This window comes from Micrasema longulum, unplaced genomic scaffold, assembly GCF_059751315.1.
Source record: "Micrasema longulum isolate JH-2025_06_02 unplaced genomic scaffold, ASM5975131v1 h1tg000218l, whole genome shotgun sequence".
Taxonomy (NCBI): domain Eukaryota; kingdom Metazoa; phylum Arthropoda; class Insecta; order Trichoptera; family Brachycentridae; genus Micrasema; species Micrasema longulum.
This window is the reverse complement of record NW_028277423.1, coordinates 102,803-128,461: the sequence shown is the minus strand read 5'-3', so window position 1 is coordinate 128,461 and position 25,659 is coordinate 102,803. Positions and strand designations below refer to the sequence as shown.

General features: G+C 34.3%; 1 protein-coding gene across 12 annotated transcripts in view; it reads right to left on the bottom strand.

Moving 5' to 3' along the window:
• The window catches only part of LOC148283593 (uncharacterized), a 123,706-nt gene that overhangs the window by 2,072 nt on the left and 95,975 nt on the right, over window positions 1–25,659 (bottom strand). For 7 of the 12 annotated variants that reach the window (XM_088243581.1, XM_088243582.1, XM_088243579.1 and 4 more), the window contains 12 exons: window positions 24,183–24,385; window positions 22,129–22,256; window positions 21,103–21,210; window positions 17,965–18,063; window positions 12,903–13,115; window positions 12,007–12,173; window positions 10,696–11,167; window positions 10,058–10,178; window positions 9,113–9,251; window positions 7,964–8,182; window positions 6,604–7,010; window positions 584–864 (listed from right to left, as the gene is read on the bottom strand). In XM_088243581.1, coding sequence (XP_088099707.1) covers window positions 584–864; window positions 6,604–7,010; window positions 7,964–8,182; window positions 9,113–9,251; window positions 10,058–10,178; window positions 10,696–11,167; window positions 12,007–12,173; window positions 12,903–13,115; window positions 17,965–18,063; window positions 21,103–21,210; window positions 22,129–22,256; window positions 24,183–24,385 — 2,557 coding nt within the window. The other 5 variants (XM_088243586.1, XM_088243583.1, XM_088243589.1 and 2 more) reach the window with 3 other exon arrangements.

Below are 25,659 nucleotides of genomic sequence, written 5' to 3'. Positions count from 1 at the left end.
TAATCACGTTGTCTCATATAAACATAAATCTGAATTTTATTTATAACAAACAAACAAACTATCACACCATTTCCCCGTAAGGGTAGGCAGAGAGGATAGAAAACCACATCACTTTATCTTTGCATGCAGATCTCGCTTCCTCTACATTCATACATCTTTTCATGCACGCGCGCTGATTATTCCGACTTTTAGGATGTCCGTCTTCAAGTATTTGTTGGATTTGGTCATTCCTTTTCTTTCTCGGTCTTCCTCTATTTCTGCATCCATCAACATTCGCATTATAAATATTTTTAGCAGTTCTTTCGCTGTCCATTCGCTCTACATGTCCAAACCAGCGCAAATCTCTTTTCTTGATTTTGTGAATAATGCCTATCTCAGCCTTACATAATGTACGGATTTCAACATTTGTGCATCTATTGTACATAGTTTTACCACACATTCGCCAACTTTCATCCCTGTTTTTTGTTAGGAATGGAGTTTGTTCATTGTTTGAAATTTTTCATTAAATAAATATGCCCCTGTCAACAGACCCATTCACTATTATAATGTCATCCGTAAGGACAATGATACAAATGCTGCTCACCTCTATTTTCCTGATTATCTTGGAATGATGTGATAAATGGAGAGTTGGAAGTTTGATTGGAATTTATGGAATCTTCATTAACAAAGTTCTTTGTAATTGAATCTCCAGATATGTGGATCATTTGAGTAATATTATTGCCTTCTATTTGCTGACTATTGAGTGGTTGGATGAGCGAACTGCCATTTGTGTTTACATCAACAAGAAACGGGTTATTCTTATTGGCGGAGTTCAACAGGTCTGCCTCTGATATGTCCAACAGGTTGGCCACATTATTCTGTATTCTGAAAGAAAAATTCAAACACTTATATTATAATTGTTCCGCAAGTTGAAGATAACCCAGATTTATTTCATTTCAGAATATAAATAAACATACTATTAAATGCTAGAGAATATTTGTTCGTAAAAAAAAAATATTTTACAACAATATTTACATATTTAAACAAGTTTTAAAGACTAAAAACAAAACTGCTCCAGTCGCATAAAAAGAAAAAAAGGTGCACATCCTGTTTTTACATGGCTGTATGTAGGTTTAATTCATGCTTTTATTAATGAAAAATGAATACTCTCAGTGCTTAGCCTAAGTGGCGAGCATCTTGCGGCGCGGCGCGGGCACGGTGAACTCAAACATACGGTAACAACTGTAGTATCCATAGTGACTGCACGGTTACGGCGCCGCAAAACACTTGCTACTATGGCCAAGCACTTACTTTCTTATAGTAAAGTTGGTATACATGGATCAGGGGGGACATTATACTCGATAGAAATAAAATTAAAACTAAACTAGATGACAGATGGCTTAAGTGTCATAAAAAAATTAAGCTAAAAAGTAAATAAACTACAAAGATGAAGATTGCATGTTAAGAAGGTTCTTAGATACTAATATGTACAATTCAAAAAAACATTTTAACTACTAAATTATAATATTTTGATTTTGTCCAAATGTTTGTAGACAAAAGACTGGATTTCACCCCCAGGGAGTCAATAAGATTAACAAATTATAACAGAGAATGAAAATATTTTAGAGAAGGAAATATGGACGTCTAGGCATTTACAAGTCTTATGACCCGTCATTGGCTGATTAAAGTGGCCACTTCACACACTGTATAACATTCACCATTTTACCTATGTTTAAACATCCATATTTCTTCAGTTCTTCCTTCCTCCTATAAAATGCTCTTCATCTCTGTTATAATTTGTTAAACTTTTAAATTAGTAAAAATAAAGCATAAAATGTTCCAAATCATAATGTTGCCATCATTCGTATCTGAAATGAAGAGGTCTATATGCCTGTATTTACATAGTATATGTATTTATCTAAGATATTACGTACTAAATTTAACGGAAATGTGTGTGTATTTGTCAAGTTAAGTGTTTATTTAGTAAACACCATTTTGTGACACGGAATGATGGGTGATACTAAAAAAATAGCAAAACTTCTACAATAACTGACATGTGAAAAGCAACAACTGCCACCGATAGAATTGATGTAATGGATGCTGATTTGACACATATATCAAAACAAGAAATTAGCAATTTCTTTCTCGTAACCAAAAGTTGCCAAAAATTAAGTACTTATTAATGAATTGATAGGTCCACGTAAAAATATACACAGATTAATGCGGATTTCATTTACTTCCTATAAGAATTGCATTTTTAATACTTATGTGTATTCTACAAGCTGACGGTGTTCTTTTAAGATGTTTTGTCACACATTTTGCCAACATTTTGAACTTCATTATTTTGCGAAGACCGAAACATTTTTAAATGACAAAAAAGGCAAGCGACACAACCCAATAGCAGTATCAGCATAAGAGTGACAAAATGAAGACTACATCTAAGTTTTGAACTATTTGGCTGAATATACTCCTAAATATGGTAGAATAGTAGCAAGAATGAAAACATTACAAGGATGCTATTTGTGATAATGACTAAATATAAGGGGTTGAAGTTTACTCATTTTGAAAGATAATAAAATTCTATTGTTTTAAGGAATAAGTTTATGATAAAATGTACTCACACAAGGTATTTTTTTTAGTTCATCCGTTTATATTCCTTCCATAAAGCAGTGAGTTTTCAAGAAGTAATGAAAATTGAAGTGTTAAGACAACCAATGATAACAAATATTATTTTTGAGTGCACTTTTAATTGTGACATTGAATTTTGTAGTTCCAAGGTGAGATTATTCAAGAAACAAAAAAGAGGAAAGGAAATAGAGAAAAGCCAGCCGTTGTTATTGTGGGAAATAAAAAGAAAATTATAAAGTTGTTAAGAGTTATAGATTTAATAGAGAAATTCAAGTACACTACACACAAGTATTTCATACAAAATAACTAGAACAAAAATTATATTTTCTCAAATATGATTACTAAATTTTTGTTTTAGCATAATAAATATAATTATTTAGTATTTACAAAATATAACCAGACACAGAACTGAATACCTGCTAAAAGAAGTTTATTATTCTCGGAGGTACATAATTAAAACGCTGTTTTCAAGTTACTTTTGAGTACCTTAGAATGATTATAATAACATTAGTCGTATATTCACTAAATTGGCAGGTAAATACAGGCACATTGACTATCTACTAAATATTAACAGTATTTTTATTGTAAATAAATAATCCAAAATAAACTATGATAGTCCTTGTAATTTTTTTATTATATTAAATATTACAAATGTTACAAAAAAGTAGTCATGCGAAAAATGATTTAATTATCAAAGAAACAATAATTGCAAACAAATTCCCACTAGTAAAATCCATGTATCATAATTTAAAAATATTTTTTACTGCTTTGGTTCTAAAAAAAATGTAGCCTTAAAATTGATTGGTAATAAAGCAAATACAGGCCAGTTGTACTAGAAACGTAATGTATAAAAAAGTTTAAAGTTAAATAATTATTACACATTTTTGTCAAAAGTAAAACAAGACAACCAATTTTGTCCATTTTTATGAAAATACAATAATTATTTAACTTAAAACTTTTTTTAACAAATCATTTTTTTTGATGAAACTGACTTGTAATTTAATTAGTGATTTTTGTATAGTATGTGTATACTTACATATTTACATTATTATGAAAATATTTTTTTTTGTCAGAAATGTCTGCACAATGAAAATAACATTTATGTGCAATAGCAAACTAAATGAACAAAGCAAAACTCTCGAAAAGTATTTCTCAGAAGAATAAACCAGTATATTTTATCTTTACATATAATCATAAAATCTGTAATCTCATTTCTTTATTTATCTAAAACAAATATGGATTTTCAAAAACTTTCTGGCTTCATCCCCCAAATTTGGTGAGACTTTAGTTGTCAGGGTGCTGATCTTTAGATGTGAGCTCTTTTTGAAGACAAAATAAAGCAAACTAAACAGAGCAATCGCCTTATTAGTAATAGCAAATAAGAACAAATACAGCGTGTGCAGTGGTGTTAGCATAATATTACGACAGGATGAACAATGATAATTATTACAGGCAAACATTTAACGGAGATGTTAAATAAAACATGCATGTGAAAGCAATCATAATTTGAGAAGATTGAGAGATAAATAGAACCTTCGAAGCGTAACTAGATATGGCACAGTTTATAACCACACTATACAAGCAGTATTATTCATATCTTTTTATTTTTTCTGTACAGTATTTTTCTGTTGAAAATGATTTTGTTTTTACTTATTCAATGGGGTTGTAAGTAATCCCTCAAATAACAGCTTTCCTCATTTATACATAATGGTAAAGCACGGTCATTCGAATTGTTAAATGGATAAAACATCAAGAACACAACATATTATATATAAGGTGTTAAGATAAGTTGTGTCCGTTTTTTTCCAAATTAACATCAAAAGTAAAACAAAATGGTAATGGTCATTCGAAAGAAAATTTTCAAAAAATTATACAGTGAAAATGCTATAAACGAAAGGACAGCTCGTTGATGGTTTTTCCATTTCAAGAACGGTAATTTTGACCTGAAAGACATGGAGCAATTTGGCTGACTAGTGCACTTCGAAGAGGACTGCTTAAACCGTATTATCCATGAAAATCCCCCTCAAACCACTGCCGAATTGGCCGAGCAGATGAATTGTGACATTAAAAAACAAACGTGGCTATCTCCATCGCAACTGAAACTGAGTAAATTGTTTTTTATCTGCATTCGATCCATATGACCATATGGGTTTCTGTTGCTTTTAAACTGTGTTCTAAGCAGAAATAAAGGAGATGGGTATGTTTAAACTGAATAATATAATGTAAAATGAAAGCAGTCATATTTTTTAAAAAAATATTCAAAAATGACGGTGACCACGTTTGTTTTATAGCAGCACAATTGTAGTCACATGATCGCCATCTTAAATCACCCTACCGTCTTTAAGACGCACCAACCTTTACCATTTTGTTGGTATTGTTGTACTTTTGATGCTCATTTTCTAATTTGGAAAAAAGGACACAACTTAGTGAACACCCATACATTAAATTTATCCCCATTACTCGTAAATTTTACACTTCGCTTGTAATAACAACTGCTTTATTTTATAAACAGACCATCATTCTTGATCGTGTATGATATAAAAATGAATATATATAGATACACACCGGTAAAATATATTATTATTATGAAACAAACATCATTACGAGTAAAGCTTGAGCGTACAATAGCACCTTCTTATTTACAAATCTCATACACAAGTAAATACTGTCAGTCTAACTTGTAAAACTTGTAAGTCCCAAACTTCCTTTTGTTCGAGGGAGAGTAAAATCAGTTTTTACTTTAGTAGCGAATGATGGAGGAGGAGTTTTTAAACAAATTATGCAACCGGTTTAAATATAAACGTTTTACACACATATAGATTATTTTAAGTCCTAACAGAAAATGCCAAAATATCATATTATACCATTAGTGGAGTCACAAGTTTTACAAGGTAGGGTGACGATAGAACCTAATAAATAGTTAAACTTAAATGAAATAGATTTCAACATCAAATTCAAAACCATTATAATATATAAGGTTAATTATTAATCAATGGGTAATTAGAGTCAACATTTATAACTTCTTAAAAAACACTTGTAAGAAAAATATCTTAATAAAAAAAATGACGATATTTTGGATTGTAAATTGTACTATTTAGAAGAAATCACAATATGCTCATAATACTTTGTCATGAGGAAATTGAAACAACAAATATGACTGCCAGATGCGGGTATTGCAACCGATATTAAAATTTGATATTTTCAATTTTAAGTAACCATGTTAGGAGCTAAGATTTTATTTCATAAGATGCTTTATTTTGGCCATTTGTTAAAATTTTAACATCATCAATCTTTCGTTCAACACTTCTACCTTTAATGGTAAATAATATCAGTATAAACATTTGACATGAGAAACAATATTTCGAATGCCTCCATCTCATAAATTAAGTTTTGTTAGTTGGTCAGTTCTTCCTAGAAGGTGGCAATATGTTGGTTATGGAAAGAGCAATAATTGTGAATGGAGCCTTCTGGGTCATTGTGGCATTAGTCACTCCGACGATGAATGTTGCAATGCGGTCCAAAATGTCGGCAAAGAGTGCGAATGACACAGAATGACTCAGAAAAACTCAATTTGCATCTGAACAGCCGTGAAAATCTAATAAATTTGATTAGAGGGATAATTCTGTGGTTTGGATCTAAAAGATCGAATGTCGTAATATATATATATGTATATATACATATATATATTTAAAAAAATATTTTTGGTGACTAATTTTAAAAAAATATTTCGGACAGTAGTCATTTGTGGCATTATAATGAACTGTTTTATGTGCTTGAAACAGATATTAATAAAAGGAAATTACCACAAATGTATCTGTACATAAAATATTTAAACACATTTATTTTTTAATTGACACCAACCCTCTGTAAAATGTTGGCAAGAAAAAAGTTTAATCTGACATTAGTCCCTTAAGATTCAAGCCACAGAATGATATATTAGTACAAACCCCGGATTTAAAATGTTTAAACAAGAGCAACGAGAATGAGAATACTTACACCGTATTATCGAGCGCCACATTATTATATTGATTTTCACTAGTATTAATAAAATTATTCAGTTCATTCATTTGACTTTTACTGTGGCCGTTCTGCACAGCGTAGTGGTTTGTGGATTCAGCGGGCGAGCGGTCCTCGGGGATGGCCGCTCCATTGGTAGGGGCGGGGGTGCCATTTTGGAATGTGTTCATCCCGTTATTGGTCACTTGCGCTCGGTTGTGGGGGGCCGAGTGGTTCAAGAGCGCCTCTTCTCGTTCCCGAACAGACTGTTCGTACGAGGACTCGATGTCTACTTGTTGCGCGTCAGCTGTCAACTCTTGCTCGCTAGAGCCCGTGCCCATTTTATTTTCTATTTGATCCGCCTCTTCGAGGCTTTTGTTTTCCTCTGTTGGACTCTTATCGCCGTCCTGAAATAAAATATTTTAGCTAAGTAAATTTAATAAATTACTATTTTATGAAATCGAAACATTGTTTCGTTTGGATGAAATTTCAATTGATAAGGTTTAGTGTTTTACGGGCTCTAATGGTTGGTATGGTCATGATGGGTTATATCTTGCTGGAAGGTACATTTCTATCAAGTGTCATGAAAAGCCAAACTGCGTAACATTCGCAGCAATACCAACAAGTCCTACTCACTAGTGTCCACGAGTGGTCTTTAGACCCTGCAAACCGCGGGAAATGTGACCACTAACATTACCATCAGTGTCATAGCGGACAGTGGAAGGGCGAGTGGCAAATGTCCGGCATCAAATAACGGGGTTCACCCAGCTAAGGGAAAACGACCCCTTTAGAAAACCCATTAGAGAAAGCAACGGGAAAATACTCTGATTATTATTTCCCAGGATGTCACTATGTCGTGATAAAGAAGTGATTGCCAACGTCAGGGACACTTGATAGGCCATAAGAAGCATTTTTTTTTTTACATCTATACTATTTGTTTACTATTCTTTAGTAACTTCTAATGAGGAAGTTTAGTGCTATGGGAAATTGGATATCAAAAATGTTTTCTTACACGTGGTAAAAATTAGAGCATTTAATTGTAAGATGAAGTTTCTCCAAAATGAATAAAATGGTTTTACTAAAAACAAACTACAAACTTTGAAATGTTACAGGTTCATGTGAACACATGTTAAATGTCAAAAAAAAATCACCGACTTGCATTCGTGACGTGCACAGTGTAATTTTCGTTTCAAGTTTAATTTGGGATTCTAAAAATTATAAAACTTTAAAAAATCATAGCCATAATACGACACATTTTTTTTGGCTTAATTTGATATGATGAAAAAATACCGAACTTTCTCATTGCAGTATACAGTTTAAAGCCAAGTGCAGTCAGACCAATGGTAAGTAGTAAACTGACCTTCTTCTGCTTGGCCTGGCGGGTGCGCTGCATGATGGCGTCTACCCTCTTGCGCCGGGCTTCCCTTTCCTCCTCCTCCTTGCGAGCCCTCTCAGTCGCCTCCCGACGCGCCTTCTCCAGCTCCTCGCGCGCTTTTTGCTCGGCTACCTCTCTCTCGGCGCGAGCACGACTCTCCGCCTCCCGTCGCTGATTCTCTTCTTCCGTGCGGCGCTGGGCTTCCTGCAAACCGTTGTCATTATCAATATCACCACAGTAAAAAAAACAATGGAACTAGTACACATTTTACTAATAAAATTGTTTACTATTTATTGAAATCTGCTAGCATAATATATTCCATTCTGCTCGTTGCTTATCACTAAAGGATGAATTATATGCAACATAAAAAGGCTGAAATATGCATGAAAAAAATAATAAAATATGCAAATAAAGTGTGAATATATGCAACACATTTTTTTTAAAGTTTACAATTATTATTTTTTAAGGCAAAATTGGAATAATGTTTATTTTTCCTTTTCACTAGAGAAAATGCTAGAGAAGTTCCTGATTGGCCCACTATAGAATATCCTTCCTGATCCCAACACTTAAAGATAAAATAGAAGCTTATTAAAAGCAGAAAAATCCACTTTTATAAATTATAAACCTTGTACATAATGAGCAAGGTAAAGTATAAATGCAACTCCCATATAAAAAAATTGGTTGCTAAGAGCACTAAAGGGTTATATACGAGTCCTGCGTTTCTTGTTCAGGCCGGCTACAAACATGAATGTCTGTAAAAGTAGTGTAAATATGCCCCATCAGAAGGTTTCCAGTAAAATATACTAAAACCTGTAAAAATAGCCAAAACATGCAATTGCATATATGTAATTCAATCTCTACTTATCATAAAGTTTCATTTTTAGTAAGTTTACCAGGAAACGACCACCATTTGATAAATAAATTTGTAAGTTTTGACCGAAAATTTCAATTGAAAATAATAACCAGTTATGATAGAGAAGGGTTCAGACCTCGGACCTCATCTGTAACAATAGATCTATACATTTCGAACTGACCCCAATCATTAAGAATAAGAATGCATTGACCACTACACCATGTGGCAGCAAGTATACACGTAGCTTAGTAAAGTAAAATATTATAGAAAATAATGTTTACGAGAATAGCTTGCTGTAGGCGTTCCTCTTCAGATTGACGTTGCAGTTCTGATAATCGAATAGTTTCTTCCTCCAGGCGACGTTGTCTCTCTTCCTCTTGCCTCTGTCTCTCTTGTTCCTCCTCCTCTTCTTTTTCTAATCTGTAAAGCAAATACGAATCTTACATTTAAATTCCATATTGGAATCATAATTCATAATGATTCTTGACTTATTTTATTTTTATATGATAAACATAAATTTTCTTAGTTCTTTATTGTACGCATATCAGTTTTTTTTATGAAGGCAATAATTACAAAGTAGCCAGCATACGTGCGAACAAAAAAATATTCTTAATGAAATAAAATTTAATGGCATTTTTAAATACATCAAAAATAGAAACAAAATTATTTGGCATTGATAGTTATTTTTCAGAGAAAACCTCGTCCATAATTTACTGCGCAGTATTTTAATTTGAATTTTTTTCAGAGAAAAACATATTTGTTTACCAATTATATGCTCAGAGTAGTAACGCTACATAGAGCCGCCCATACGGACAAAACTAATTCTAGGATTATCAATCACAAAGTTAGCTATAGTTCATAGCAAAACAATGGGCCATAGGTATTAAGGTTGAGAATTGCAAGCGCAGCAATGAAACCGTCCGCTAACCAAAAATTTGCAATGCTTGCAATAGTTTAATAGTGTCTATAGCTATAGCACTTTATACTCTGATGTTATATGATATTTGCAAATATCAAATTCTCACAAACATTTTTTTGGAAATCAAACAACTCAATCATAATTATTAAAAGAACAAGATTTAAGACGAAATGTCAAAAAGACTACGCATTAACAGGGTTTGGAACCTACCTCTTTTGAATAATTCGAGCAATATGTAATCTAATGTGATAAAAATTCCTCAAAAAATGGGTATTGAAAATAAATTGAACATTATTAGGAAAATAACCTCAATCTTTCTCTCTCTGCTTGTCTTTCTGCCTCTTCCCTCGCTAATCTTCTTCTTTCAGCTAGTGCAGCCTTGGCTCCCTCCTCTGTGGTGATGACACCCCTACGGGCCGCCATGGACGCTGTTGGTCATAAATTATAAAATGTATAATAAATTGCATAATTACTTCAATTTTAGCGTAGTCAAATTATGAGATTTACAAGCTCCTCCGTACATGCTAATGTTATTCGATACAGTAGTAGATTTAAAAATTGCAGATTAGAGATAATGGTTGCTTCATCATTATACCATAGACTAAGAGAGTTATAATAATTTTTGAACTCATTCACTTTCCTTTCCCCAGAGAGTTCATTACATAATTTCAAAATTCTAATAGACAGAAAATGCTTCATGGGGTTGAATAAAAAAAAGTGGCCAGGAGTGTGTAACAATTCTCAACATGGTGCCATTTGTGTGAAAACCACCTCAAGGGCACTGTATAATAAACATTCCAATACGCCTTGCAGCTACAGAGCATTAAGGTGGTTAGCCTTTATGGTAAATTTAGGTAACAGAGCTAGATTACAGCACATCTTGCAGTTACAGAGCAATAATTGACAGAATAAATACCATAGGTAAAGAAAAATTCTTTAAAATACCTGTCATATCAGCATTTTCAAGTGGATCTTGAATTTGCTGCACAACATCCTGCGGTTTCGTAATAACTTCCACAACTTCTTCCTTCACCTTCTTCACAACTTCTACAGTCTTCTGTGCCGGACTGATTTCTGCCTTCACATCCTCGATCTTGTCTTCGGTGACAGTAACTGCTTCCGTGACATTCTGGACGACTTCTCCATTATTGGAAGAGGTGACTGTCGTCACGGTTGTGACCAGAGTGGTCTCTTCTCCGTCTTCTTTGGTAATTTGTTTGACAGTCTCGGTGATTGTGGCACTACTGACTTCCGATTCTGTGGTGGAGGAGGATGTGACTTGGCTATCGGAGGTGACAACCGTTGTTGCACTTTCCTCCGATGAAACCGTTTCCTGGACATCGTGAAGAATGGAGGGAGGAAGATCGGTGGCTGGTGACTGAAGGGGTGTGGACCGAGGAGTGAGGCGGGGGGATGCCTAGAATAAAAAATTGTTTTAATGTCTTTCATATTTATGGTCTAGTAGTAAAAACATTTCAGATAAAAAATAATAATTTAATATTGATTGTTCCAGCCAGAAGTAGCCAGACAACTAAAAAGATGAGATATGTCCACAAGATGACACTTTCGGACATCAGCATATTGTTTAGTACTTATAAAATGAGATGGTCAGCACATAAGTAATGCAACCCACAAAAAGGTATAAATTGACTATAACTCTGTGTTTTAAAAAACTATAAGTGATTGGACCCACTTTTTTATTTTTATTGAACATTTTGTACATACATAATTCAAATTGTATATTGGCAAGCTTATTGCCAAATGGCAATTTCTTCCAACCAACCACTAAAATAAAAGTTTTATTTATGTAATTCAAGTTACAAAACATATTCAATAGAAAATAAAATAAGCTAAGATATACAAAAATAGAAATATGTAACTATATTTGTACATAAATAACCTAAAATCAATACTATTCCTCAAAGGGGAAAAGGAATAAAGAGGAAAGAGAAAAGGAGGAGAGACTGAGGAAGAGAAAGGGGGCGTTTCTTCAGACTTGATTTAAACAGAGATAACTTTATTAAATAGATAATTTAAACTGTAGTAACATCTTTGATAGTGGATGGGAGATGGTTCCACAGTCGAGCTGCATGGATACTACACATTTTCCCATCAATTGATAAATGGCACTGCTCACAAGATTCATTACCAGTTTGTACACAGGGCCTATTTGTGGGTTTCATTACTTTTGCGCTGACTGCCTCAATTGGCGTTTATGGTCAGTATGGAACAGTATATTGACAAAATAATATGAACCTTAACAGAGCCCCCCTTGTGTGCTCTCTTGGGAACCTCGGGCTTGTCCTGTGTGGGGGTGGGAGGTTGTTGCATCCCCTTCTTGGTGGTCCCAGCGGAATGTACCCTCGGTAGGGGAGGCTTCTCAGCTCGTACTCCGATCAGTTTACCATCTGCACCTACTGTGTCTGGAAAAATAAATTCAAAATGAGTTGTATTGTACGCAGATTTTGATAGGCATATTGTAAAATGTGTATGGTGATGTTGAGACATAAAGACCCAGTTTAAAAGCATGAATAAGTCATCTATCTAACCAGGGTAAAAAATAGCCTTGTTCCTTAGAAAAAATGTCTTAACAGTAAAAAAATATAATTTAACTAGTCAAGAACACAGTATGTAATATATATAATATACAAACAATTTTTTTTCTTTTGAAGGAATAAGCCGCTAATCCTCTATTCTAGAGTCTTGTCAGCAGGTAGGAAAGACAGGATACAGGAAGAAGTTATCAATAATACACCACAACACCCAGACCAATTGAGAAAAAATCATCGATTTTTTTCTTGCAACTAGTGGGAATTGAACCCGCAACGCCAGTTTCACAGTTGGCCGTTTAACCAACTGCTGTACGGTGCCTGTCTATTATTAAATCAAAGAAAAAAAAGCAAACGTATTTGTTGAATTTGGCCATGCCATGTCTTTGTCGATCGTCCTCGTTTTCTGCAGCCATCCTTTCGCTGTCTATTTGCTCTACGTGTCCGAACCAAACCGGCACTTCTTTCTTGATTTTGTCGAATATCCTCGTCTCAACCTTACATAATGCACTGATCTCAACATTTGTGCGCCTATCATACATGTGTATAATCTTTATTTTTAGATAAGATGGGTTTTATTCTATCTTTTGAGTTTCACATTACTTGTTTTAACATGCGGCGGGGTGGTGACACCTGTGCCCGCGATGGAGGCGGGGCGCGGGCGCCGGGGGGCGGCTCGGGGGCGCCGGTTGACCAGCGTGCCCATGACGGACGAGGTCATGGCGCTCACTGCGCCCACTGTGGAGGCGGAGGACAGCGAGCTGCCGGGCCGCGAGGGGCTGCCGGGGGTCACCTCGCCGGATCGCAGTCCTGACCCTGCGCACACAGAGGGGTTAAAGAGTTAGAGGCGTTGACATAGAAACACTATTCAGAAAATAAAATATATACAAATGAAATTAAAATACACTGGAGCCTCTTTTTACACAGGGGATACATTCTACACAGTACAAAATGTATACTAGAAAAAGAACAATGCTGGACAGGTTCCCTTGAAGCAAAATGAATTCAGGATTTAAAAAAGAAAATAATTGGTTACTATTTATTGTGCCTTAATTTTTTTCTGAATTATAACATGATGTCAAAACACTTAAAAAATTATAACAAAGATTATTCACTATCACATCGCGGGGTAATTAACTAGTGACCGACTGAAGTTACGGTTTCTGCCTATTAGTACTCAAGTGCATCTTATGGCTCGTGACTTAAGTTCAAGTCTTTAAAATTAAAATTTTTGATATTCCTTTATAGTTAGCAAGTTTAAGTTCCTATGGCGTATATTGAAGAACTGTTACATATAAATTATATGTATAACATAACCACAAACAAAAAAACACAAAAAAAAAAACAAATTAACTGATTAAATTTATGCCTTTTATTTCATGGCGTATTACTCGTAGAACTCGTAAGGTTCAACAATAAAAATGCCTAATTTTGAGTGATTAGAAGTGATTTTTAACTCATTTAAATACGTTTTGGTTTCGGTTTCTGGCATTCCAATGACAAATAGTATCTATAATTATATTTCTATTACGCAGTGTTCAATTAATGTTCAAAATTTGTGAAACTGTGTAAAATGAGGTTTTAGTGTGCTTGGATTTTTTTTCTCCCTGTAGCAAAAAATGTGAAAAAAATTGTTAAGATTCTACGTTTTGTAAGTTGGTAAGAAGTATTAAGGCACTACACCTATTTAGGTGTTTCTAGACCATTTTTAACATGACCCAAGTCCAGGAACTTGGAAATATGGAAACACCTTATATCGAATGCGGACAATTGTTGGGAAAGAGGAAGTTCAGTGTTATTTACTTATTTATTAATTCATATTTTTCTCTTACAAACTATAATTATATAGAAAAGAAATATTTGCGTTCTTATGATTTACCCAAATATAAAATTTTGAGGGCCATTTTCAGTGAGTTGTAAATAACTCACATTTAGAAAAGGAGAATCAAGTTGGGGTAGAGTAGGATTCGAACCATGGACCTTTGGTCCGTGAGTCCGAGACAATAGCCACAGGACCACAACCGGATTCAAAAAATTTTAGTAATTTATTGTGAACTTTTTTTTAAATTTAAATCTTAAAGTAGGGCACACATATCATACATATTGTTATGTGTGTTCTAATAATAACATTGAAAATATATTTAATTTATAAATTGTTTATCACATATGTCTTGACCATTATTTTAAATTTTGATATGTTTTTTTCTTCATAAATATTTTTTTCCATTTCGTAATACTTTTTAATTGCTTTAAATAAAATTGAATTTTGTGACTTTGCCTTTTTCCTAAATGGAAGTCTAATTTTGTTCTTTTCTCTAGTATTGTGATCGTGTTCATGCTGGTTCCGATCAATTTTTTTCCAAAATTCTGTTCTTTTCATGCAAACAATTAAACTTCAAATGGTCAGTAAGTAAACCTCGAAGCATCATCATCGTCTTCACCTATTTCTGCACTCATTGGTGCATAGGGTACTGTATTTGTAAACTTTAAAGGCAACCAAAACTATTATACAAATTAATAATCCAAATCAGGATATGAATTTAACTTTATCCACAAACATCTCTTGCATTGCCATTGTAATATAGGCCCAATTGATCAGTGATTCAGTATAACATATTTTGAGTTTTCATTATCAACAAATAACATAAGTACAATTATTGGTTATGGAGGAAGACAGTTTTTTTTTATACATAAAACAAAATAAATAAAGGAGTAGCTTTACCCATCACCCATTTTCATCAGGAGAAGCGAGCAGACATTTGAATCAGACATTTTTAAAAGGACAAAAATACAAACAAAATATAATGAACAAACATATTCATCTTTGGCAACAGCACTATGTATTGTGCCAACAATTATTTGTGTTTTTAAAGTATATTTGTAAAATTTAAAGAAAAACGTAAAATTTAGGCATTTTCCAAAGAGAAATACATTAAGTATAACAAAATCATATTTATTTTTATATCAATGAAATATTTAATAAATAAATAACAATATACTGAGGCTACTATAATATATGTATGTCAAAATCAATATTGTAGACAATTTGAGAGAGTTTCGGCACACAGCCTAATCTCTGGAAAGTTAAAACTAGATTCAACACAATAATATAGTTTGCAATTTGTTTTTGTTTTCAAATAATTTTTGAGAAAAAAATAACGATGTGTTAGATATGTTGCCATATTTGAAAATTCAAGAAATACTATTGATTTCTATAAGATCACGTTCATAGCGTGTGGCAATATATTTTCACTGTTCTGAAAATAGATGTCACATTTTAAAAATATCCGATCCAGTGAAAACATTATAAAATCTTACCTTACAACCAGCGAACAGTGATGAAGAACCCTTCACCGTAAACTGCTTGTGACTAGGAATATAGTGTTGTACTTAAAACACAAAGTAGAAATATTATCACGAAACACCGACAGTTACTTGGAATCACATTATATTGCTAATAGACTCCGTGTTAAATACACAGTGATTAAAGTGCACAGTTAAACTCAGCGCATGTGTGTGGAAATATAAATTAAAGTGACATGAACACATAATTATAATAGCAGACACCACTAACATGAGCATGATAAGAAAATGTTAATGGGTGAGTTAAATAAAAAAGATCTATAAAAATTTAGAAGTGCAGTGAGATGTGTATACAAAACGTGTTCTTATTTTTCCAGCGATTAGAATTAGGAGCGTGCATATTAGTTACCACAGCCGAGTTATATGTATTAAAGTTGAACATTAATAATATATTTTATTTTCAAGTCTGTATTATTTTCTTAGTAAACATTATAAGATTTGAAAAATAATCTACATAATAATTGGTCATCGAAAAAAATACATTGTTGGAATCTCCGGTGAATTTTGCCAATGCTTAAATACCAAGCTAACACTCTCATAAATGTCAGCTAAATGACAAATTGGTTCACAGTGCTGTCACTCGTGAAAAAAAGTAACATAACATTACACAAGTTCAGTTACTAGATACATTTTAAAAGAGTTTTAAAAGATGCCGAGAGAGAAGTCATATTTTGTATGAAATACATAAGGACCTGAATCGCATGTCTATCAACTTGACTCGGCGGCCTCCGCGGTGTAGTGGTCAAGTCGATTGACTCACACACGGAAGGTTCCGGGTTCGATTCCCGGTGAGAACACAAAAATTAAATGTGATTTTTCTCAAGCCTGAATGTTCTGTGATGTAATTCACCACTGTAATTGGGCCTCCTGGCCTGTTGTGGTGCAAAAAATAAAAATAAAACTTAAGCCAAAAAAAAAAAAATCGTAATTACACCACATGTGACGTCACAAGTTCTCATCGGAGAGTTCTGCTGATTGGTGAATTGACTTACCAGAATCCAGAAATCTATCTCAACACTCTATCGTTGGTTTATTTGGAAGAACTTGTGACGCAGTTGAAAGTTTTTAATTTTTATCGAAATCATTTTTCTAATTTTTCATAGATTTTCAAGAAACTTTGCTGTATAATTAAATGCTCTAATGTTTACGTGTAAGAAAATAATTTTCATATCCAATATTCAACACATGACATTTAAGAAGTACAATACCTGATTCACTTAAATATCTTAACATTAATAAAAAAGGTAAATTTACAGATCTTTAATCAGCTCTCCTGAAAAGTTTATATATTCAACGGCTTTACACGGCTGTCATCAAAATGGCACTTGCACAATTATAGTGCTGTAACACTTTTACAAGATGGCATATTTTTTAGCATCACCATGACACTTATGACACTGACTCGCAGTCAATGAAATATAGTGATCATGAGATTTATACCACTTGAGATCAAGAATGTGATAATTGACAGTGATAGGACATTTTTCATGTCCGTAGGCAAAAAACTTGCATTGACAAAACGGACGGATGCAAATACTGATGTATAAACAAACAGACACGTTATTGTCTTACTAACCGCATCTCATTTAAAGTGAATTTTAAGTAGCCCTTAACAATTAACAAAAAAGGAGATACATTAAAAAAATCACGATGCACATCAATGTGTAAAAGAGATAAATATATTTACTTAGTCCATATTTTTGTGTAACTCGTTACGATAGTTGCTTGCCAACTTGCTGTCAGTGTTATTTAGGAAAAAAAATTTTTTTTTTAAGAAACATTAAAGATCTTACGATTTACTTGAATATTTTAATTTCGGTAGCCATTTTCAACGAGTTGTAAATAACCATAAATGGGAATCTCTCATCTCTAAAATAGGAACCAAGTTGTGGTAGTTGTGATTTAGTTTGAATCTGGTTTTCTTTAGACTGTGGCCTCGAAGTTGAGTATTTTATACCTCTATCATGTCGAGGCTTTTCCATGGAAGGGAACTGAAATGCCATTTTCTTAAAGCTAATAACGTGTCCATATAATTATACGTCTTTTGAAAGAAATGAGATATCTGACTGATGTAGTATAATATCCAAGTAACCAGTGTAGCGGTGCCGTGCGGACTGACCTTGCTTGCGGCGCGGCGGCGGCGCAGGCGCGTCCATGGCGGCGAGCAGGTTGCCCACGGAGCGGTGCGCCGGGGGGCGCGCGCGCGGCGGGCGGGCGGGCGCGGGCGCGGGCCCCGGCGCGGCCGGGGGCGTGCGCCGGGGCTGCGCCAGCTGGTCCAGGCGCGACATGGAGTAGGCCCTACCTGGGGAGCGCGGCGTGCGCGGCGCCGTGATGGTGGGCACGAGGTCCGTGCGGCGGCGCGCCACTCGGGACCAGGGGGCGCCGTCGCCCGACGACTCCTCTGTAATCATCAAAATACACGCTAATTATGTAGCATAATTCAGGAGCAGGTCACGTCAAGTTGATAATGGATTGATATCGCACCCCCATGTCAAGGGTGCCACAAGTCAAAAATACCGTTTTGAGTTTGGAATGTAGTACACATGACATTTACCTATAATCTATTATGATTCCATTATAAAAAATGTGGTAGTCATAACATATTTATTAAGTGTCTAAATTAAAAATTTAATGTTCTTTTAAATAAATAATTGTTACTGAATGTACATAAGAAATAATTATATTGAGTAAATTGTTTTATATTGATCTGTGGTCAAAAATTTAATGTTAAAATCTTTAAAGTCGTTTGTATCAGTTCAACGCATTTATACTTGTGGCACTACGGACGGGAGTTTGCATAAAATGTTTCATTCAGCATGGGGCATCCCATTGAGGGAGATGGAGACAGGTTGTGGTCACGTGGACCCCCATACCAGAGGTACGAGGTTCTTTTTCCGCTGTACCACAACTTGTTTCTCATTTTCTAACACAGTTATTTACGGCTAGTAGACCCTAATTTAAAATGTATGTAAATTACAAGAAAGTAAATATTTCAATTTTGAAAAAGAAAACTATTGTTAAAAATGTTTTTTATAAATAACTAAAAACAATAAAAGTATAATATAATGAAAAAAAACATGACAAAAAATGTCTCAAAACTTATTATCATCATCATCGTTCCCTTTCCGCACCTAATGGTGCATAGGGCACAGCATTGGTACACTTGTGTTGTATCTTAATAATTTTTGTTACATGAAGTAAAGATGATCAGTCTTACGCTTCAGGTGCCAGTCAAGGGACTATGAAATATTCTAGTGTGAAAACACCCTTTTAAATAAATATTTCATATCAAATATGTCGGGAATCGAACCCGAGATCTCTTGCATGGCGGGCCAACACGCTGACCATTACACCATGAGGCCGACAAACTTATATACAAGGGTTTAAAATATTTTTTGTAAATTCACAGAAAAACAGTCCAAGAGGCCCAATTACAATGGATAATCAGAGTACAATGCACCCAGGCTTTAGAAAAATATTTCCTTTTAGAATATTGATCTCACGCAAAACACTCACGTATGACAAGATGTATGAATGTGAAAGAAGCTAGGAATGTATGTCAGGATAGAAATGTGTGGCAGTCCATCCTCTATGCCTATGCTATGAAATGGCGTGATGGTAGTAGTAGTAGTAGTATGACCCTGATATTTTTTTTATTTTATATTTGCTCTGACAAAAATTATGTTTACGAATATCAAATAAATGTTGTTTCTGATATTGATATGACTGTTCAGTAAAGGGTAAGAGCTAGCAGTTTGATCAGACGTCAAGGATTAAAAGTGACAAAAGAAAACGATCATTAATGAAAAGTATCACTAGAGTTGGTTTATTAGAAATCATTTGTTAAACCAAGATAATTAGGTAACAAATATTAGGTACCCTTTTAAACAGTGCACAAAAATACATTTTAATATATGATAATTCATAAATACGTGGTAAAATTAGTCACAATATACTAGAAATGTTATAAGAAGTTTGTAGTAAGAGAGAATTATTATTATTGTGTGCAGTTAGAAATCTCCCTGGTAAAGTTGTGCACAAGTTTAGTTATTCAGAAACGATGTAAAAAAAAAATAGAGTAAAGAATTATACAGTTGGAATTGCGTATCTTACTTAAGCTTTACATGGAAATTAGAAGTTAACAAAAATAACGAACATGTCACCATGCTTTGTTACCAAATAAATATCGTCAACTCCGACGTGCCAATCACATTGATCATTAGTAAAAACATAAATGTCGCAAACGCACATCGGTTAATTAAAGGATAATTTTTAAACATTTAAATATGAAACAATATTTATGATACAGACAAAAACAATCCAATTCAGTCACCATCCGATGATTTTTTTGCTGGGCAATGAACGGATTTGAGAAAATGAAACATGTTATGGTTTACACAAAGTAAATGTAGTGAAGGACATACACAGATGTAAATAATGAAGAATGAAGGAGAAGATAGAGAACTACAAAAACAAGACAACAAAAGCCTGGAATCAGAACTGAGCAGCCGTCATGCCGGTCCTATGCGAACCTTCACATTCCAAGGTATCTATCTACATACATATACAGCGGACATTATTTTACAATGCTCTACAATATAACGCAAGCAACTGCAAGATTATTGAGTTACGCTACTTATCTGCCAACTACTGAAGTACTAAAAATGAAACATGATGTGCGTAACAGCAGTAGAATATTTTACAGTTCTTTGAAGCATCTGTATTCCATACAAATGGATCTAAATATTTATTACTCTGGGAAAAGAAAAAGCACATATCGACGCAGGAAAGGAAAAAGTTACCAGGCGACAAGTGGCAACTTTACAGAAGAGCCAATTAAAGATTATTGGTTTTTTTTATTCAAAAATCTCATACATACGTATTATTATGACGTGATTCCTACATAATTTAAATAAAACATATGAGATTCCATATTAATTGAAAAAAAAACATTTATTGGCTCTTCTGTAAAATTGCTACATGTCGCTTGGTAACTTTTTCCTTTGCAGTGCCGATATTGACCTGCACTGTGAAACCACAAAAACGAGATCAATATTTTGCCCAGAAAAGAAATACAGGACCCTGTGTTAAAAATTGCTGCTGACATGAAAACAGAATTTATGATTAAATTTCACTATTTTGGCGACCTTTCGGGTACTGGTAATATATGGGTTGAATGCCATGTGTCAAAAGCGCTCTTGTCGACGCTTCGAACACAATTGCAGCTTCCATCACATCAGTCTAGAAAACGGATGATGCAAAACTTCAGCAAGAAGTGTTATTGACTAGTGACTTATAAAAGTAGTGTAACTTCTTGCAGTTGATTACTATTATTCTGGAGCATGCCAACGAGTTGTTGTAACAATATCTACAAATGACAGTTCATAAAGCCGATTTCCCACGGATGCAAGTCGCCAAGCCTTCCCTTCCAGTTCCTCACCCTTGTGTCCGCACTGTACTGGAAATATTTGCCGACCGAACGTCCCTTCGGATGCACCGGACTCGTCCCAATGGAAAACTTCATACATCGTCGTGGAAACACGATAATCTGTAATGATGTGCATGCCACAATACCAATAGTGACTGGACCAGTGGAGACCATTGGTTTGTCAGTGCTATCATTATCAATACAAAAGTTACTATACTTTTTTCTATCACTAAAAAAAAGCCATTCATTTTGATTACTGATTATAAGCTGAACAAAGTGAACATTGAGAGATAAAAAGTGTATAAAAATGTTCAACATTAATTTAAAAAGGTTTAATAAAATAATTAAAACATTGATTCTCAGCTTCGCTGCTAGAAAAAAACAATTTATTCAACTGTCGCAAGCCACGTGCTCATCCGCGGAATCGATGCTTAGAATGTACATAGCTGGCGATCTCTGTAACACTGAGTTGTATGATGTTCACAAAATAAATAGTAAAACTACCTTACACAGCTCTTCAGAAAACACTTCAAATTATTGAAATATTATTATATTTGCTGATGGCTTGATTAAAAAATATATTTTAACCCAATAAAATTTATTTTACTTAAAAAAAATTTACTGCCAAAGTAATATAAAAAATTATATGTTTTTATTGATAACTAAGCACTTTCAGAATATGAATCAAGTCAAGAGTAGAGTTTGATTTGGTATATATGGGATTTCAAATTTACGGCTAAACCTGACATAAATTTTTCAGTTTACTATGAAAAGTTGCACATGCGGGAAATATAGACGACATTCAACCCATCCAAGCCTTGGACATTTGCCAAGTAAAAGGCTGAAAAACTATGAATAGTGTAAAAAATTTCCAAAAGGCACCAAATAATGAGAATTCTGTGGCAAACGAAAGTATAAAATGAATTGGAAATAAAGTGACAATTACAGGAGGATGCGAAGAATGAACAAACACAGAGAATGGCGAAGTCTACATTATGTGATGGATACTCCAGTTTAGCATTGTGAGAGATAAGTTACCATCAGCTCCTTGGCGGTCAAGTCCACTGGCCGATGTTGCCCTCTTCTTGTTTGGATCTAGTTCACGTTCAGAAGACCGCCTTGAGAGAGGCAACGCTGCAAACATCACGTTGGATGTTGAAGTAGCCCTGTAATCAAAATAACATTTGAAGGTTAACAATAATCTAAAATACAAACTGGAATTTCCTTGTTTATGACCTTAAGAGCGAGAATAGGTTCAGTTATGTTAAGTTTGTGGACACATTTCCAAGAAAAATTCAAATGACCTGAAATAAGTCTGATAAGTTGAGGTAAAAAATTGCTTGAACTGACAAGATGAAGTAGTTTATGCCAGATGCATACGGAGCAGCATAGGACCATTGTATGTGGAGGGAGACTTTTCTCAGGCGAGCCATGCCTGGTGGTTTAATTACCTTCATTAACAAACCTATTGATTTTAAAAAAAACATCTAATAAAAATTGTACTAAAAAACATTTTTTTGACTAGATATTTCTAGTGCTCAAGATGCAAAAGCTTTTCCAGGATGGGTACCTATGCATAGTTTATGAGTGGCCACTGTGGTAATAATGTCTCAACTATCTATGTAAAAATCAACATAAGTGATACACAGACCTTTTATCTACGAAAGCACCCTTTTGCTGGCTAATTGAAATTGGCATAATATTAAAAAACCGCAGTGGTTACTGCAATCTCATACATTTCTCAATAAAATAGAATATACTGATGACAGTTGAAATTAGTAGCAAATACACTCAGCACACAAAACTCCATAGGAAAACTAGTATTCAGAATATAAATTATTATAATTAATAGAATTAAGACTAAATCACAAGCAAGAGAGAAAAACAACATTATTTGTAAAAAGACGCGCAGAGCCAGGTAATAATACTGAAGTAGCAGGACTGTCAACAAATGAAACTGTCATCACGGCAAATCGGAGTAACATATTCTTATCACGACATTAGTTGTTTAATGCTTTTTGTAAATATTTAGTTTGGCATTCCCTGACTTGGATTGTCTTAAGTTAAATTTAAAGTACATTATTAATTAAGAGGAGATGTTGTCACCAGAGTGATTTAAAATAACAACAGAAATCTGATGAAACCATCATTTGAAAACTCTTTCTACTCATCTTTTTATCGCCAGTCTTTATTAAATACGACTGTTGGAGAACAACATTTTGCACACTCTATTGATTTTTTAGTTCAGAAGGAAGGACAGTGTCATTCTTCAGATAGACACATTCGCAATTTGGCGAACATTGATATATTTCTTGACAATCAAACCACATTCAAAGAACAAAAAAAAAATAATATTACGTATGGATAATCTCCAAAGCGCCATTTTCGTAATAAAATACCTCAAGGGCGCTTTATAAAGTGATTCTACGTTTGATTGAAATAAATCACGTATTTTCTCATCACATGCTATGTATATTTTCAAATGATTTATAGAACAGGCGGGATTTAAGTTTTTTCCGAAACATCACTTCACTCTCAAAACTTCGCGCTTTTGCTGGAAGAGCACTCCATGCCACACTCACTCATGACATGCGCATTCATCGAATTTACTGCGCTGGTTGCATACCTTGGGAAACATGCCTGTAAGCTGATTTCTGGAAGCATATATATTACAAATATACTGAAAGAATTCAGTTTGTATGTTCTCAATAAGTGTACTAAAGCAAGATTTCATGCACTATTTTACGCACCCAGAAGTCGTATGAATGCAAGTCAGAATTCACTCATTAATAGAGCAATTGACTTGCTGAATATGGCTTCTGCACATAATATGGACATATTTTTCAATACATATCGCCAGTTTAGCAGCTATCTGCTTTCTATTTATTAACTTGTCATTCTTAATGTTATTCTACCTGATATTTACGTAATGAGTTAAACAGTTAAACAGTAAAAAGGTGCCAGACTACAATTGTTGAATAAATAAATAACTTTTTCTCTAGCCGTAGATGTAGCTGACCTATGCATGAGAGATCTGTCTTGGCTAGTTCATATTTAATACATAGTTAATTTACTGCTAAATAATACGATACCTGCGGTGTCCCCAGAAGGTGCCGCCGGTGTCGGCAGGCTCCAACATGCGGGGCGTAGAGGAGCCAAAGGCGAATATGCCCACCGCGCCTGCGCCCCCCCGCCGCCGCACCTCCAGCCGCGCCTCCCGTTCCTCGTTGCGTCGCACGATGGCTTCGCGTCGCTCACGTTCCGCTTCCCAGATGGCGCGTTTGCGTTCTTCCACCTGAAACGGTAATTAATAAAATTTAATTATTACGTATTTAAAAATTACACATGACACAAATTATCATTATTTTCATGTCCTAACTGCTAGAAAAATCCTTGTTAAGTCGGGAAGATATACAAAATCATTCAATCATTAATATACACAGACACGTCTATATAATATTTTGCTCACATATAATACAACCGTGAAGCCCATTCGCAATCAGGACTTACCGAAGAGTTAGTAGTGACATCACGTGCCGAGTAATGAAAAAATTACAAAACTTAAACAAAAGTTAAGTACTAAATTTACATTTCTTCATACTTGCGACCCATATAAGGCTGTAATTATCCCAACCCTACTTACTTCCTTCTGAATTCAAATTGTTGTTGTCCTACAGTCAGAAAAGTAATTACTCCGATAAATCCTTATCATATACCTGCATCTGCATAGTTCTGACGATGTGCAATTAGTATTACACAAACAGCCTAAAATAACTATCTCATAAACATCTACATGATAATATTCACGCAACAGTAAAAGTGAAATGCTTCATGGAAGAAACAAACGGAAGAATTCAATAGTGAGTAAAATTTCTTACAGTCCACCAATTCCTTCTGTTATCAGTGTACAAATCCTGAAAGGTATTGAGCTGACTAAACAATGGTAATACAGTACATAAAAATGAAAAAATAAACAAAATTTGGTTTAGTTCGATAGTCTGATTTTTTTTTTTAAAACCACCGAATTTTCTCATTAGATGCTAGCAACGGTTTCTCTAGCCCTGCGAGAGCATTCAAAATCGCACTGCTGGTAGCTCTAGTGCAGGTTAAAACTCTTTCTGGAAGGGAAGATTAATGTTTATGTTTTTGGTTGAGGATTCCACATCAGCAGTCCATAACTAAAATGGTTCAAACTAAATACAAATACTTTTTAAGTTTCTGATTTTTACAAAGGATAGTAAGATTCTTGGTACAAAGTCATATTTAGTTACCTAGATGTGAAACTGACAGACAGGCAGTAACTAAAATTAAGTTAATTAAAGACTACAAAAGTGATGTGTTTTCTTTTACTAATGAAGCTAATCACAAGCGTTACAAGCTAAATTCCAGCGCAGCATTCTCAGGAATACAGTAGGTTCGTTGACTTTATGCATCCATTTCTCTCCTCAGAAAAAATATTTTTATTACTAACCTACTAGACGAGGTCTATCCAGAACGTATGTTCTTACCATTGCAGCGCTGCAATCGCAGCATGGTACTTACCCTGACCTATAGATAAGGAGTTGACGC